The sequence below is a fragment of the Alosa sapidissima genome, chromosome 15 (assembly GCF_018492685.1).
Source record: "Alosa sapidissima isolate fAloSap1 chromosome 15, fAloSap1.pri, whole genome shotgun sequence".
Classification (NCBI taxonomy): Eukaryota; Metazoa; Chordata; class Actinopteri; order Clupeiformes; family Clupeidae; genus Alosa; species Alosa sapidissima.
In genome coordinates this window covers 13,980,157-13,997,393 of record NC_055971.1, presented here as the reverse complement: position 1 = coordinate 13,997,393, position 17,237 = coordinate 13,980,157, and the positions used below count along the sequence as shown (strand labels likewise).

Sequence of the window (17,237 nt, the reverse complement as noted above, 5' to 3'; positions counted from 1 at the left end):
TGCAGGCTATTATCTTTAGCTTTTAAAAATTGAAAGTGTAAAGGTAGGCTACTTAAAGTTACTTCAACTGCACCACTCCTACTTGTTTCTGATACGTGTATGGCACCACTACTACTACCTCACCTTGAGCAACTGTGTTGATCTTGTGCGGTGCATGTGATATGCTGAGTTGCATAGCACAGACAACCCGAAGATTTGCCTTGTTGACAGTTTCCTTCCTTCTTCCGCACATGCGACAGACAGACAGCACCGCGAGCGAGCCAAACAAATAAATCCAGTGGAGTAGTATCTCACCCTCAGTCTGGCTTGACCAAGGACCAGACAACAAGGGAACAGGTTTGCTATGAAAGCGGAATTCAAAGCTATCATGCCTGTATTAGTCGCCGTCGCCCTCCTATTGGTTTTGAGTTGTTCTCATGGTTTCGCCTTGAAATCACACCTTTTCAGGCGTAGAGTGCCTGCTCCCTCAGGCGTTATGATCAATTATAAAACCTACTACATTGACCAAAAGGTAAGATGTTCCTATGTGTTATTGTTGTGTTTGCTATTCAGTACCCTGACCTACAATACAGTATTGCAATCTAACCTATTGAAATAATGCCTGAGGAATTTTAGGCTATGCATTGTTCAGCAAACTTCTTTTTACTACAGGTCTACCAGTCCACTCAAGCTGTTTATAAAGTAGGTGTGAATGATGGGCTATTATAAATTGGCTAATTGCAATGCAATGCAATGAAGTATCATGCCATAATGTCTTTTCTGCATCCAGCAGTCAGTAGGTTACTCTAACTGACATGATAGTCACATTAATTGCATCCCATCCTATATTGCTTGTTTTAGACTTAAAGCCTTAAATCAGTAGCCTACCCTCTAAATGGAAACCTATATTTATGTAATCTTGGTATTATACTGTACCCAGGGTTACACTTTGTTGTAATTTATACAATCCAATGGGTATTTAGCAACCCACGATTGCCAACAGTTTCTGGTGTAGTCATTAGCGTAGTACCGGTCTTCCTCTGGGGATTTCCTTAATTTTCTGTGTACATAATCTCGGCAGTGCTTGTTGTGTATTGTGTCTGCAGACAATCAGCTTTTCCGTTTTGCCTCCTCAGAAGAATAGGCAAGCTCATCAGAGGTTTGGCCCTGTTCCTGCCCGAGGCACCATATCCCCTCTTGGCTCAGCGCCTGAGAAGGGATTTCTGAAAGTGAATTGAAAAGGCCCTGTTGCTATTTTCCTTACTATGTCGTTGTCATACAAACGACCCCCGTGTGTAAGCTTTTAGTCTTGGGTATGCTGCTAATTGCATTTTTACATTCTGTGTTCGCCTGGGCATTACGATTGCCACCAAGGAACGTGGTATGATCCGTGGTGTGTGAAAAAGTAATAGGTTGGGAAAGATGCTTCTCTATTTGTGCCCTTTGCGCATGGTTTGACTGAGGATTCCATACTTGATTTTATGAATTTTCTTACTGACACATGGAAAAGACCCACATAGGCTGGCCAGGACATTACTTGGTTTTCCAGGTCAGTGAAGTCAGTGAACCTTGACTCCAGTCACAAGGCTTTGTTTATTTTATCACCCGTTCTCCTCTGGCATTCCAAGTACATGGTCGTGCTTGTCAGTATACCAGGAGTAAGGACCTAGTCCACTGCAGCCTTTTGTTCTTATATTGTCTCAGAACCATCTAAATACAGTTTGTTAAAGGTGTGATTAGTTCATCCATTTAAGAAAGAGAGAGTCATGAGACTCACTGGTGGAGTTTTTGTATTTAAAGGTAGTCTATATAGCACATGGATATAGCAGGTTTTCAAAGGAAAGTAACTGATGTAAACCAGGCTACATCCTGTTGCGGGGCGTTCATATCATCCTTCCTGCCCTACTGGTGGCTGTAGATGGGGGGGATGCTCTGTTGGGATCAGCAAGCGATCGAACAGTTGCCTGGAGGAAATCCTCTTGGCCGTTCCCATCGAAAAAGAGAGAATAGAGGACAGGATGTCCACCTTATAAGAGCGACTTCAAATGGGAGTTTAAGGTCAGAGGGCGTCCTCACTTTATCACGCTAGATCTTCCCAGAGATATAGGCCTAATGAATGAAAATAGATACTGTAGGAGTTTAGAGATTGTGTGCAGGGATTTGCATTGAAGATTTGAACCTGACCAGGGGCGTGCAGAGACCTTTGAAGGGGCAGGGGCTCAAATTTAAAAAAAAGGCACATGGAACAAAATTTTCAGAAAACGTGTTAACTTTATTTAAAACTTGTCTTTAGTGGGCATCTTTGCACTGCAGAATATAATATCATGTTTTATAGAACATAATGCATACAAAAGCTAGAAAAGATACACACAATTTGAATGGTGTAAACTGGAACTTAAGTTTTACATTCCCTGGCCTATAAAGCTTTAATCATCTGAACCTGAGCTGGACATTTTTTTCTTTTTTTTTGCATTTAAATTCTACAATTATGCGATTTCAATGATGATGGTGGGACAGGCTATTATATGGTTTAGCAATTTGCAAAGTAGTCTAATGTACTGATAAACATTTTATAAATGTTGATATTTATTCATTATGTATCAAGAAGAATGGGTGTAAATAGCAGACAGAGCTGTAACACATTTTTCTCATTTCTCTTGGTTCTGAAAATTCAATAGGAGTGCATGTACTGTAGGCCTACTGTAGCCAGGGCACAGACGGATAGGTCTTTTCAGTTTTCATTAGGCTATTGTCTACACAGAGATCATGCTATAAGGCTACATCTTATTTATTAAATTCAAAGCTAATTTGAATAGCCTAGATATCTAGACGCACCCTAGCGGCAGTAAATAGGCTATGTTATTGCTTAGTCTGGGTTGTCAGGCTATAATTTTAATGTTTATCACAGTGAACTACCACCATTAGCAAGCTGGTCTTGCAGATTCACGTGCTGTGCGTGTGGCCACTGAGTGAAATGACGCGTAATGTAGCCTACTGTAAACAGAGAACGACGTGTGGAGTTGGGTTAGGCTACTGTAGTTGTTTAACTATGTCGTCGGCTTATGACGATTTAGAAAAGGTTTGCCTACTCTGTTTTATGAACTAGGTCTAACCTAAGCTACTATAACATAGTAACCTAAACAGAATAGGTTATGAACGTTCAGTGTTTCCCCTAGAATTTTTTCCAGCAGCGGTGCTATTAACCTTCCTGTTTCTTTTGTGGACATTTTCAGCTTTCTTTTACATTATTGGTTAAAAATGATAGAAGAAAAATGAAATGGCACAACCCAGAAAAAGATTATTTACAATTTATTTAAATTTGTCTTAATGGCAAAGGCCACACCCAATCTGCGAGCACTTAATTTTTCTGGGCTTTTCAAAGAACATCTCTAAGGCTCTTTGGTAATTGAATTGAATTGTTGGGGGGCCATTAATGCTGACACGCATGCACGTAGCCAGATGCTCTCCTTGTAGTCTATTTCTCAGTCCCAAAACAACAAACCCACGTATAAAAAAAGTAAATACTCACTTTTCTTCTACATCACTCCCACAGTTACCATACAACTCACTCACAATTAACTCGAAAAGGACCTAGGCTACTTGATTGAAGTGCGACCGTTCGTCTCACCGTCAAGAGAACGCTGAAGTTATGAGAACACGTCTTTCTGATAAGAGAATGTAGGCTCCTATGTCTAATGCCGCAAACGTAGAAAAGGTCTGTTTGTGATAGCCTATTATAGCTAAGTGGACAGAATTTAGGCTATACGTATATGCCAACATATGCTCATATTTCCTTTAACTATCAGAAAGTTTAAACAGGCCTAGACTGTGTTCGCCTAGCTTTCCCATGCAAACATTACATGTAGCCCTACGCTACAAGTCTAGGCTACAATTAACGTTAAGACCATACACCTTGTAGCACATTGGTTTACTCTATTGCATTACTTACGTTTTAATAATTTGTCGTTGAATGTTGATGGAGGCTCATCTTTGGTAAATCAGCACTCTGGATAAAATTGTCAGCCGGAGCAAGAGTTCTCAGAGTTGACGACACCGGACGTAAATCCAATCAGCAGAAAGAACCGCATCACAACAGGCTAAATCGCAACAAACTTTTTTTCCCCCATGTTAAATTCATTTCGGTAATCATGAATTGGTTTCTTTTATTTGATGTAGGCTAGGAGAGGAGGATGCATGTTTCACATTAGTGTCAATGTGTCAAAGCAGGCTTTGGATCAGAGGAATTGCTCAAGCTTAACATATGGCATAGGCTACAAGCCAATTCACGGCATACAAACAGCTTCGTGATGAAATATAACTAATATCATTTTTTATTGTCACCAGGCCTATAAGTAGGCTATTTATTGTGTAACCTACAAGTGAACGATGACACCATAGGCTACACTGTGGCGGAGCAAGACCCCATCAGTCGGATAGCTAAACAATGTAACCGTGTTCAGAACGTAGGCTAGCCATATGGGCTGCAGACTTGTCTTTGGGCTTGTAATCACCTGACACATCATGCCGCATATATGTCCTGAATAATGAGAGGCTAAGTGCTGATTTGATGCACTTAACTTACTCAAGACTTTCAGAAAACAATTTCTAGATGACGTTGGCCGTTGTGCTTTTACAGTGTGTTAAGTGAATCTAGTGATATTATGTTGCAGCGGCGCTGAAAATCCAGCGGCGGCGCTGCGCCGCTGTTAAATACACTGTAGGGGAAACACTGACGTTCAGCCTTAGATTTTCGAAGCTGCCAGGTTATTGAAATGGATGGACCATGACATGGTTAAAACGGGTTTGATGGCCTACTTCATTAAACATGAAACAACTTTAAACATTTTATTCTCTATCTCTAAGCTGAATACTATTGCATGTTCAGATAGGCTAACTGCCAAGTGACCTTACCGTGCTCTCAAACGTCTCCTGCAGCACTGTGCCTGCGCGCACCTGCTGAGAGTTCACTGAATGTATGACGTCACGGATTGGTGGCCACAAGGCATTTCAATTAACACAGAAAATTGTTATTTTTGTAAATTTCTAATTTCACAAACTATTAATGAGACATTTTAGCGAATATTCACGTTGGAACTAGTGGAAGTATTACACATTTTAAAAAACGTAAAAAACGGGTCTTGTCAAAAGGGCACTTAACATCAAAGGGGCAAAAAGGCGGGTGCTAGAGCCCCTGTAGCCCCCCTTCTCTGCACGTGCCTGAACCTGACCATTTTTTCTATCTTGTTGCAACAAACATGACAAAGACAAAATAACGCTCCAGACAAAATGGCAAAATTAATATCTAATAACAAATGAGAGATTAGCTGTGACTTTTGCTTTATTGGAGACTTCTACAGAACCATACGCTGTTGCAGGTTCTGCATTTCTGCATTGGGTTGCGTGCTCTGGCATTGCTGTGTAAATTAAGGAAGTAAAAACACATGACTTAGCTCTAGTTCGGAGGTACTTTCCAGATGATGATTTCATCTTACTTTTTGTCCTGAGGTGTTTTTTTGGTGCCATTTTCCTGTTCTTTTTTGACTATGGGACAACAATGACCTTGTATGGAGGCATTTTACATAGTCTGTGAACATTAGGCAATCTACCGCTAGATGGCGATACTGGGCTCTGAACTGTAAGCAATATGGCTGTCTGGACATGAACTGCACACAGACATTTTTCATAGGGAGTTGTATCATGGTTAAGGAATGCTTCTTATCATGTCATTGGCAAACAAACTTGGAACTACTTAATTACATTAAAAAAGACAGTAGTCAAGTTTTCACAATCATATTTATAAGATAAAATCATTTAATCATGATAACATTCAAGTGTAGTGCAAATGTCATAGATCACTAAAGAAGGTGTCTGGTTGTCACAGTACTTTTACATTGGCCACGTGGTTCGTGAGCTGTTGGAAGTTGATGAGTTATTTGGTTCATTTGATACTGATTTGATGAGCAAATATGAAGTAATTGGGCGAACAATTTCCAACGCAATCATTTCCCTACGCAATCATTTCCCTATCATGGCAACACAGCCTTCTACATAACAGTGGCGTTAATGAAAGTGCCCCTGTGTGGTGGCTAACTCCCCTCCTCTCTCTCTCCAGTGTGTGTGTGTGTCTGTGTGTGCGTGTGTGTGCTGGCTCTCAGGCCGGCCTTGTCCAGATGCCAGACTCTGTTGGAGGCAGTCGAATAAATGAATCATTCAAGCCTGAGAATCTGCTCCTTGTCATTGCCTCATAAAATTTCTGCCTCTTTTGTCACTAAAAGGAAGGAGGGGGTGCAGGGAGAGGGAGAGAGAGAGGGGGGGGAGAGAGAAAGAGAGAGAGGGAGAGAGGGGGGGAGAGAGAGGGGGGGAGGGAGGGGGGAGAGAGGGAGAGAGAGATAGAGGGAGAAGGAGTGCAGGGAGGGGGAGAGCAAAACAAAGGCGAACATTCTTTATTAGAGTTTTGGGTCGGTTTCAAGGATGGGGATAACCCTTTAAGTAGCCCCATTGGGGCAACAACAGCTGCAGCTGTGGAGTATCTATGTGCTTCTTTAGCTTTGTGCTTTAGATGTATAAAGTCCTCTCTAAACTGTAGATGGCAGAGAAGAGAAAGAGAGGAGGAGGAGGAGGGTTAAATAGGAATGACGCTGGACCGGGACACAGAGGTTTTTCGCTGTGAAAGGATGTCACAGGCGGAGGGCTCGGCAAACCGTAACTAATGTGGCATCCCTGAGACCCCGAGTGCTGGATATTTTAATACAAATTGAGGCTAATTATCCTTCCGCTCGGCCCCGAGGTCGCCCGCCTCTCCATGATGAGGTGGCAGCGGGCCAGAGGCCCAGAGAGCACGCCCCAGCAGTTACTGTACTGCACCGAGCCCTGGATCGGACGTGCACCGGCAGCACACACACGCTAGGTACTAGTGAGAGAAGCCAAATGAGGAACTCTGTTTTCATTTGAACATGCTAATTGACCTGGTCTGTTGGAGGTATGGCCCTGAAATAGAGAAGAGGACAGGGAAGGGATGAACAGGCAAAGCAGGTCAAATGTGAGGAATCCGATTTGAATAACATGGAAATTGTTATTTTGGAGTTTAAATATGTTCTTATTGTGTTGTTACAGATCGACCATTTTGGATTCCTGGAAAATGGCACTTTCAAGCAGAGATATTTGGTTGCAGACCTGCATTGGCAGACAGATGGCGGTCCCATCCTCTTCTATACAGGCAATGAAGGAGACATCACCTGGTTCTGTAACAACACTGTAAGAATGCCACTTCCCTTTCTCACCAGATTAACATCCTTTTACTACCAAACATATTTCTTTTTTTATATAAACCCTCACAAACGTTTCTCATTTTGGCATTGCCTGATTACATGCATCTTGGCCTAAGTCGTGTGCTGTTTGACCCAGGGATTTATGTGGGATGTGGCTGAAGAGCTGGGTGCCATGTTGGTTTTCGCTGAGCACCGGTACTATGGAGAATCTATGCCATTTGGGGCTGAGTCTTACAGTGTGAGTAAGAAATGTGACTCTGACTCACAAGCACAAGGATGTTACTTCATCCCCACAGCACACTACATCACTTCATAATGCATCACTGCAAACCATATCTTACCTCATGTGTCCCTGTCTGACTTTTAGTCCTCCCTGAGAATGTTTTTTATTTTGTTTCCATTTGTAATGACTTTGAAAAATGTGTTATGGCTAGATGTTTCTATAATGAGAAAGAACTTTTGTTGCAGGATCAAAACAAACCAGGTCGAGTTAAGGCAATGTGTATACCTGCTAGTAATAAAGCCAGGGGAATGATCACATTAAGTTACCATGTGTAATGTTCCATAGTATAACAATTATACAGCAATTGTTGCATGTGGGTTTTTATGTACACTAGAGGTTTCAAACATCAGTACATCTATAATAATCTTTTCCCCTGTGTTGTGTCTCCGTCTCCTAGGATGCAAAGCATCTGAACTACCTGAGCTCAGAACAGGCACTGGCAGACTTTGCTGTGCTCATAAAGTATCTGAAGGCCAGCTGGACAGGTTGTCAGAGCAGCGCGGTGGTTGCTGTCGGAGGCTCGTATGGGGGCATGCTAGCTGCCTGGTTCAGGATGAAGTATCCACATGTTGTGGCTGGGTAAGGGTTTTATGTTGTTTTTCATAAAAACATCTTGATAAACATTTTTTTTTTAATTTAGAATTTATGTTATGATTTAAGTAATGTTCTTTTTAAAAACCTGAACCTCACTCATATAGGGAAACCATTTGTGTGGCCACACTACATCTAAGTTTGTAAAATCATTTTTACATAGAAAATGGCTTAGTTTGATGTGATTTTCTTCCCATAAATGCTCTGATGTCTGTTTGGCAGCTTATCTGAAAAGAACCCTTTCATGGCATAAAGAATGTTTTTTTTACTAACAACTACCAACAATCAATACCTTTAATAGTAAAAGCTTTTCTCTGGAAACTTTGCCTCTTTGAAGTCCACATGAAGAACCTTGGCTTGTCAGAGTGTACTGTTGCCACACTGCACAGCCTTCAGCCTGAGGCCTGTGGGGCATTTTAATGGGCTGCTTTGTCTTTCTCCTCCCAGTGCTCTGGCTGCCTCAGCTCCCATCTGGCAGTTCCCGGACATGGTGCCCTGTGGCGTCTTCTACAAAATAGTCTCTGATGATTTTGCTAAGAGTGGAGTGAACTGCCATGCCAACATCAGGAGGTCGTGGAAGGCTATCGACAAAGCATCCTCCACAGGTGTGCAAATGTGATTTTTATTAGACTGGCACCAGCTTTGTGCCTGGCTTCATGGTACAATATTTACAATTGTGAAAATGATCAGTCTCTATGAACAAAGGTGCATCGAAATGCATTTATGTTTCTGTGTAGTAGTTTAAGTGGTAGGGTAGTTTAAAATACCAGTAGTTTAAAATACCTGCTTAGTTTCCTTGTGTCTGTAGTGACAGTTCAAGGTCTTTAATGTTAAGTGCTCAGTAGTCAAAGTCAAAGTCAAAGTCAAAGTCTGCTTTATTGTCAATTTCTTCACATGTCAAGACATACAAAGAGATCGAAATTGCGTTTCCTACTATCCCACGGTGGAGACAAGACATATTTTACCAATTAGGTCCACAGACAAACATAACATTCAAGTAAACAATATAAAAAGTAAAAATAAGAAGGCACATACAATGAAGAAATAAGAGCAGCAAAATTTGGTAGAAATTGTGCAATTGTGCATACAGTAGACAGTCAATATAATAGTGCAAAAGTCAGGCCAATAAATGGCTGATGTAGTTTTGTTTGACCTAAGTATGCAAGTGGCATAGTGGTGCAAGTTATGTAAGAGCAGCAGAAGTGTGTTCAGAAGTGTTCAGGACAACAGGACAACAACAACAAGTTGCAAGTGTGCAAGTGTACAAGTGGAGTAGCGCAAGTGGAGTAGTGCAAGGCAGCCATTTTGGGTCTAAAAGTCCAGGATGTTATGTAGCTGAGGGTGGAGGGGGGAGAGGGGGGAGAGAGAGTTTAGTATTTAGTTTAGTTGAATGTTTAGTGTGTTCAGTATTTAATTTCTATCTCTGTGTGACCTGAACACAGATGAGGGGCTCCTGTGGCTCTCCAGAGAGTTCAGTCTCTGTGCTCCGCTTAAGAAGGGTGATGGCCTGAAGAGCTGGCTACAGGAGACGTGGGTGAACTTGGCAATGGTGGACTACCCGTACGAAGCCAACTTCCTGCAGCCCCTACCAGCCTGGCCTATAAAGGTAGCACATCGCCTCGCCTTGCCGGGATCTTTCCTTTCCTTTTCTCTTTCCTCATTTCCAGCATTTGTGCTCACTGCACCCGTTCAAATCCCAAATGGTAAGTAGTAGAATGCACACATCCCACAACGTCCGAGGAATGGGGGGGGGGGGGGGGGGGGGGATACACGCATTCACTATGTCAATGTACAAAAGCATGCTTTTGTGCTGAATCGCCTATTATAACAGCTCAGTTGGTTTTATTGATGCCTTGAAAAACCCAAACCTTTTGGTGTAGTTTCAACCTTTTGCTTCAGGTTGCCCATGATAGCAGTGTAAATCTCCAAGCTCCCCTGGCTTTCATCGTGGCTGTTTACAACAATCTTCAATTAGCCTCATTCATATGCATGAGGGGACTCGGTGGCAGGTTGGATCGAGGAACTCCCCACCCTCCATTCCTCCCTCCTCTCTCTCCTTCCTTTCCTCTCTCTCTCTCTCTCTCTCTTGATAAGACAGATGCCGATGGTGTTCTTTCTCTCTCCACTCTCCAGTCTTCTCCAGAGGGCCCCTTTTGTGGGACTGAACCCTCAGATCTCAGAGGTGCTTCTGAGCACTTGTGTCACGTGAGGCTGTGGAGAGAGAGAGAGAGAGAGAAAGAGAGAGAGAAAGAGAGAGAGAAAGAGAGAGAGAAAGAGAGAGCACATCAACTGCTTCAGGGGGTTCGATTTAAGCAACGCTCTCGGAGCAGTTTGAGTGGCTCGTTTCTCCAATGAAACTATTATGATCACAACGGTGGAAGCTGATCCCAGATCACAATTTCCAAGGCATAGTGTGATCTCTGTAACTATGCAGAGCTTTGTGTTCCTCTTTGTGTGCTCCTTTTGCTCCACCAAGTCCATTTGTGCCACAGTATAGACGTCCGTCTTTAAAAGCAGGAAGTCTCCAGAGCACAGATAGGCACGTGCAGTGCAGTCTACACGATGAGCTGCTGAAGCAGAAATGGAGTGTTTTAACAGAACTATGTTGTTTACGTTCTGAACTGTAGATTCAGCGAGTCAGTGCATGGCAACCGAACATGGCATAGTGCACAACTCTGCCCCTGATCTGGCTGTCGATTTATGCGTGTTTCCTCGGAATATAATCCATCACGAACAGTGGTGTCATTCCAATCACTTGTAGCACCTGTGCAGCTTGGCAGCAGGTGTGACACAGAGTGTGCTTTTTCACTACCTCAAAGTGCTATAAATCTCACTGACTGTGTGCCATGTTTAATGATCATGAGGTGAGAATGCATTAGTCAGGTGATCATCTTCTCCATGTGCGACTTGAGAACAGCATGCTAATAGGACAACACATTTGCAACATCAAGACAACTGCAGTTAATTCACCATCAAGCCCAGCATGAATATGCATTTGTCACAGGAAATGCTCTGTGTTCACCTTGGACTGTCAAACTTGTGTCCACTGTCAGACTAATGAGGGCTGCTTACAAGTGTAGTTTAATCCACGGACTTCAGAGGGACTTATTCTGTTTTTGTTTGAATCTGCAACGCTTTTGTTATGACTCATTGCAATCAGGCCTGTTTTTATCTATAGTTCATTGAGCACTTTTTTATGATTCAGCTGTTTATAACTCTCACATGCTACTCATAATTCAGTCAGATTCAGTCAGGGTCAGTCAGGTTTTCAGTTATTCTCAAATGATTCCAAACAAATCAGACTTCTCATTTTTGAGACCACCACTCACCACTGCTTCCATTGTGGGCTTGTATCCTGGTGTCTTTATGTTTTCTGTGAGATTTTTGTTAAGACAAAATGCTAAAGAGTCATTTTGGGCTGTTAGGCTGCAATCCTGTAATGTATGCGACCCCTATAGGTGGTGTAAGCGGTTTAGGCAGTGGGTGCAAAGAGGGGCTTTTTCTCCCCTGACAAAGCTAATGTGATTATGGGAGTGACTGTGAGAAGGGGGTATTGAGGGCTTAGAGGGGGGAAATCTGTTGGCAGAGATGAATGTATAAGCCTAATCCTATCTGAAAAGTAAGAGAAGATGCTTTAGTTTTTTTTCTTTCTTTTCTCCCATCTTCTCTCACTCTCTTTCGCTTTTGTCATGGTCTGAAATCTACACTCGGACATGTCCACAGCTCCCCCGCCTCAGGCACCCCCACCCCCCATGTGTGTCCCCAAAAAGGACATCAGGAAAAGCCCCCCCCCCACACACACACACAATCCTACTGCAGTTGCACATTGCTGGCCTCTATGCACCTCCAACCCCCCCCCCCCCCCAACAACAACAACTCATCGCCAGCCTCTTGGCTCACAATGAACAGGCAGAGGAGGCACCGGTGCCGTCTGTCCCCCTGCACCCCGACGCCAGAGACCCAAACAAACACTACGGTCCTGTCCGCAAAACAGTCCACTTTGTCATCCATAGCCAGTTAAAGAGAGAGCGAGAGAGAGAGAGAGAGATGTTGTGTAGTTGAAAGGCCCCAAAATGGCTCCCTTCTGCCCATTCCATACCCCCCCCCCCCCCCACACACACACACCCCCCAAAATGAGCTCTGCCAGCAAAGGGGCTGTAAATTCTACTCAAGCTTGGATTCCATTCCACTCAATTTCACATGCAAATCAGGTGGCGGTACATTGAGAGCTTTAAGGAATTCTTTTTTCCCCTCCTACTTCACTCTACCTCTAAAGGGACATTCAGATAAATGGTGCAGACTGAACACACAACTCTTCAGGTTTGACAGACTGTTTTGAAGGAAAAGTGAACATTGGCAAACCTTTTGTAAGCAAACTGACTAGGTTTCAGTAGACATACACATGAGAATGTGCAGTGCATGTCAAGAGTATATGTCCATTCCTTATGTCAGGTCACATGCAGTGGAGGCCTCAGCGTACAATACCCTCTAATCCTCAATACAGTATGTATGTATTTTTGATGAGAACATATTGTTGTTTGTGAAGGGAATGCTAATGCTTTGAACAGTTAGCCTACCCATGTATACTTAATATATATTTAATGAACTCTCAGCATGTCTACCAGTCCGCTCCGTCTTCTGTGGAAATGAATATATTTTTGCATGATTACATCACCAGGTGGTTTGTGAGCATCTCCGATTCAGCCCTGAGGTGCCTGAGCAGGAGCTTCTCCAAGGCATCGCCCAGGCAGCTAAGGTCTACTACAACTACACCGGCGACGCCACCTGCCTCAACATCTCCCAGTCCGCCACCGGCAATCTGGGCATGATGGGCTGGTTCTACCAGGTCAGAGTAGCCTCCAGATTAGCCCCATTAGCTGCTGTCAAAGTCACACCTGTGCCTGCTCTCTAAAGTGTTATTTTCCTGCAGTTTTTTTTATATATTAAAGGTGAAGTGGCTCTGGCACAAGTGTGAATTTGTTCATTAAATGGAGCATCAGGTCGCCAATAGAATGAAACCATAGAAACGAAACCACCCCTTTTCTCACTTGCTATGTTACACTCCAGCAGCTATTGTTTGTTCTACATTTCATAATTCGAAGGGCACACACCACTACTAAGGCTAAATGCCCTATCTGGTAATATTAGCTAAAGTGAAACTAAATTTGTGGATTCACCCTGTAATTCGGCTCTGATCGTAGGGTGTGTTGTTTTACCTTACCACCAACTTTCATGACGACAAAACTTTCATAGTTTTTTGTGTAGTCTGGGCTACAGACAGGCAGATTGACAAACCACACTGAAAACAACCTCCTTGGTGGAAATAATAAAACTTATGTTCCCACAAATGATGTGTTTTACTATGAACAAATTCAAGTCCAGCTGCTATAATCTGCTCATAATGTAAAGTCAGGTTAGGGCTCACTATATCTTCCACTGTGTGTGTGTGTGTGTGTGTGTGTGTGTGCCAGGCCTGTACAGAGATGGTGATGCCTATGTGCTCAGATGGTGTACAGGACATGTTTGAGCCACAAAAGTGGGACTTCCAGGCCTTCTCGGATGAATGCTATGCCATGTTTGGAGTGAGGCCGCGACCCGATTGGGCAGAGGTCGTCTACGGAGGGAAAGACATCACCTCCCACAGCAACATCATCTTCAGGTCAGCTATCTGTTCCTCTTGTCCTTGGGTGGTATACAAATGGAAAATGTAGTTTTTGCAATGGAATTCCTATGGGTCAACCTGAAATATGCATCCCTATTGTAAAAAATGAACACAGAAAACATGTAAAGAAATAAGATTTATGTTTATAAAATGTTTATAAAAATGTTTATAAAAAAGAGATTTACAATAAGGATGAAAGAGAAAGATTTTTCATTGTGCCCCTGAGAATTCGATCATGGCTATAGCTTTGGTTTCAAAACAATGATCACTTTGTGAACAACCCAATCTAAATCTGCTGGTCGAGTCTTGGGGTGCACTCACACAGAGCATAGTAATCTCTACTGACCCGACTCAATGATGTTCTGGTTGTGCGTAGTAACGGGGGTTTGGACCCCTGGTCCGGAGGCGGCGTGACGCAGAACCTCTCGGACTCGCTGGTGGCCGTGTGGATCCCGGATGGAGCGCACCACCTGGACCTGCGCAACAACAACGAGTACGACCCGAGCTCTGTGCTGGCCGCCCGGCGGCAGGAGGTGGCCCTCATCAAGCAGTGGGTCAAGCAGTGGGCTGTACACACCCACGGCCAAGTATGACCAGATGTTCTGGTGTTGAAGTCCAGACCCAGCCTTCCGTGGTTCTGACCGAAGAAAACAGGTCATCGTTTTCCAACGGTCATATGTTTACTTGACACTGAGGCAGCTTAAAACCTCTTCACTAATGCAGCTTAAAACCTTTTTTTTTTTTTTTAAATCTATGCGATACAATCAGGAACTGAACCAAAAAAAAGGGATCCGGTTTGAAGTTTTTTTCTGAATTGCAAAACAATGATATAATTCTCTAGCTTGCTTGGACAGGAGGGTAAATTAAATAATGAAACGAATGCTTTAAGTGGACATTTGGATTATTTGCTATGATGAACAGTATTATTGGCATGTTGTTTGCCTGTGCCTTAAGTAGATTATAATAATGATTACATGTATCCAGATGGCTTAACTGAAAATAGAAAATGATGAAAATGACCCATTTGCATCCATATTGAGGGCAAAGGTCTGAATCGGTTTCTTTTTACCCAATGGTATAATTATCAGGTATTATGAAGCCTTTTTCTAGATACATTTCTGAACATAATGCCATTCATAGCCAGCTGTTTCTGTCAATTAAAAGGCTATTTCCATCCATACTGTGTAATAATCAGTGCCTACATTAGGCTAAGATGTGATGTAAGTACTGAAGGGAATTTCAGGAAGAACTTTGTCATCAAACCAAATGTAAAACATCTTCAGTACGAAAGGGCTGCATCCAATTAATATATAAAATGTTTGAAACAATCTTTATTGAATTGTAACTAACAGTAACAGCTACTTTTGTGCTTCCCTTTGTACACACTGCACTCTGGCCAGAGGATTTTAAAGTGTTTTAAGGGCTGGACCCAAATGTCACATAGCCAGGTTATGTGGTACACACAGGCTATTTTAAACCAGTGCTTTAGACCTTTTCATTGAGTTAGTTAATGACTGTCATTTGGGGTGATCTCTTAGTGACGTAATATCGCAAAATGTCAAGGAGTGACTAACTTTGTGTCATTGTTGCTGGATAAAAAGCTGCCTATTTTTACCCCTATGACTATTTGCTGTTCTTTCTTCAATGTTCTGGAAAGAGCATATTGCTCTGACTGTCGGGAAGCTGTGGAAGCACATTGATATTTGATGTTCTTTTATATCGTTCCCCCTCTCTATCTGTGTGTGTGTGTGTGTGTGTGTGTGTGTGTGTGTGTGTGTAGGACTATAACTGTGATAAACATTCAATTTCGCTGCTGCGTGCCAAGAACCTATCTCTGGCGTTGCACCGTAAACGACCTCATGAACTAAGAAAAGGGGGGGGGGGGGGGGCTGCATTTTTATTCAGCCCCTCTTCCTCCACCCCCCCCAGGCTTGCAGCATCACATGCTGGTTAGCTGAGCCGCAGTGAGTTTAATGAAAGTGCTGGCTGGGGTGGGGGGCTTCAATAAAGATGCTGGTGGGAGATGTACCCCCATGTAGAGTCCCCCCATCCTGAACCCACTGCAAGTGCACAACCCCTCGATTCTCATTCAACAGGGCTGGCAGCAGACTAAAGTCTTTAAAATTGGTGTACCTCGACGAGCCATGGTCTATAATTTTTTTTGTGGGGGGGGGGGGGGGTTGTGAGCACCCCCTGCTAGTAATATTATTAATGCTGCCCGATGAGTTCAGGGGAGGTTTACTAGAGAAAGGCGGACGAGTTGTGCGTGTGTGTGTGTGTGTGTGTGTGTGTGTGAGATGAGGTTGAGCAGGGGTGACTGCAAAGAATAAAGCAGAGAGCAACTGGTGATGGACGACGTCCAGGCTCTATTGTGCCCCCACCACCACCACACCCCCCCAAAAAAAGCCCCCTTTAAGCAGAGTTTTGGGAAGGCTTTGTGTTCATTTGTAAACAGTGTTGGTTTATTGTCAGGGATTGTCTCTGCATGCCCTGAGCCTGAGTTGCTTAATGCAGCGGTGAGGAGACTCAGCAGACCCAAGGCAAAGCCCCTGACCAAAGAGAGAGAGACGCATTCCAGGAGATCCCTCTGATATGATCCCATAGATCCCTACTGATGCGTTCTAAAGAAGAGAGAAGTGAATCCATATAGATATACTGACTAAATTGAAAAAAGAAACCACTGTTTTTTAACTATAGTTTAAAGTTATTTTACAAAACAACACATTCCTTTCAGAGAACTAGATTCCATTGCAGGCGTCTGTTTTTAACCTACAGTGCAGTCAAGCACTTTTGAAAACTCTGAAGCGTTCACACTTACGGAGTAAGAAGATGGAGGAAACCCCCACGCCTCCCTCTCTGATCCCATTCCTTGTTCCTCTCGTCCCCCCTCTTGTCATTAATTTCTCCGGCCCTTTCTCCCTCTCCCGCCTGACACTCCCCATCAATCAAATGTGTTATTAGGATTCGGCTGACCCAGGGAACCCCTGGGCGCTGTCGGCGGTGGCCGTGTCACCCCCTCACACAGAGACCACACAGCAGTGGGAAGAGATTAGGCTGAGCCCCAGTCTCACCCACCATCCTCCTCCCAGCCCCCTGATGCAGCCACTGGGTGCTGGAGGGGGCCGAGAGGGCCGGGGAGGGGGGCACCCATGGGGGTCCTGGTTGAAGGCTTGGGCTCAGGGTGGAGGGTTGGGAGGGTAGGGGATGCGGGTGAGAGGGTTGCTGAGTTGGTAAACCCCCCCCCCCCCACACACCACACACCACCACCACCACCCCAAAGAAAGAGGGTGGGTTGACCAGTGTGTAATGATAACCACACAATGGCCCCTTCTTGACAGCCAGTTTGTCTAAGCTGCTTACACACAACTGAAATAGATATAGTGGAAATAGTCCAAGAAAAAGATAGATCCTTTTTGAAGCTTTTATGAAGGCTTTGACCACAACACTCACACAT

The 17,237-nt window shown here is 43.6% G+C and overlaps 1 protein-coding gene across 2 annotated transcripts; it reads left to right on the top strand.

The window, feature by feature from the left end:
• Nucleotides 1-153: 153 nt before the first annotated feature.
• LOC121684664 (prolylcarboxypeptidase (angiotensinase C)) lies at nt 154-15,403 on the top strand. Of its 2 annotated transcripts, XM_042064737.1 has the most exons (10): nt 344-511; nt 652-681; nt 7,093-7,233; nt 7,384-7,485; nt 7,928-8,109; nt 8,569-8,726; nt 9,564-9,727; nt 12,800-12,967; nt 13,593-13,780; nt 14,160-15,403. In XM_042064737.1, the coding sequence occupies exons 1-10, from the start codon at nt 344-346 to the stop codon at nt 14,374-14,376; spliced, it is 1,518 nt and encodes a 505-aa protein (XP_041920671.1). In that variant the 3' UTR covers nt 14,377-15,403. The 2 variants fall into 2 exon arrangements, with proteins under 2 accessions (XP_041920672.1, XP_041920671.1); XM_042064738.1 differs by lacking the exon at nt 652-681 and having other exon boundaries at nt 154-511.
• Nucleotides 15,404-17,237: the final 1,834 nt, after the last annotated feature.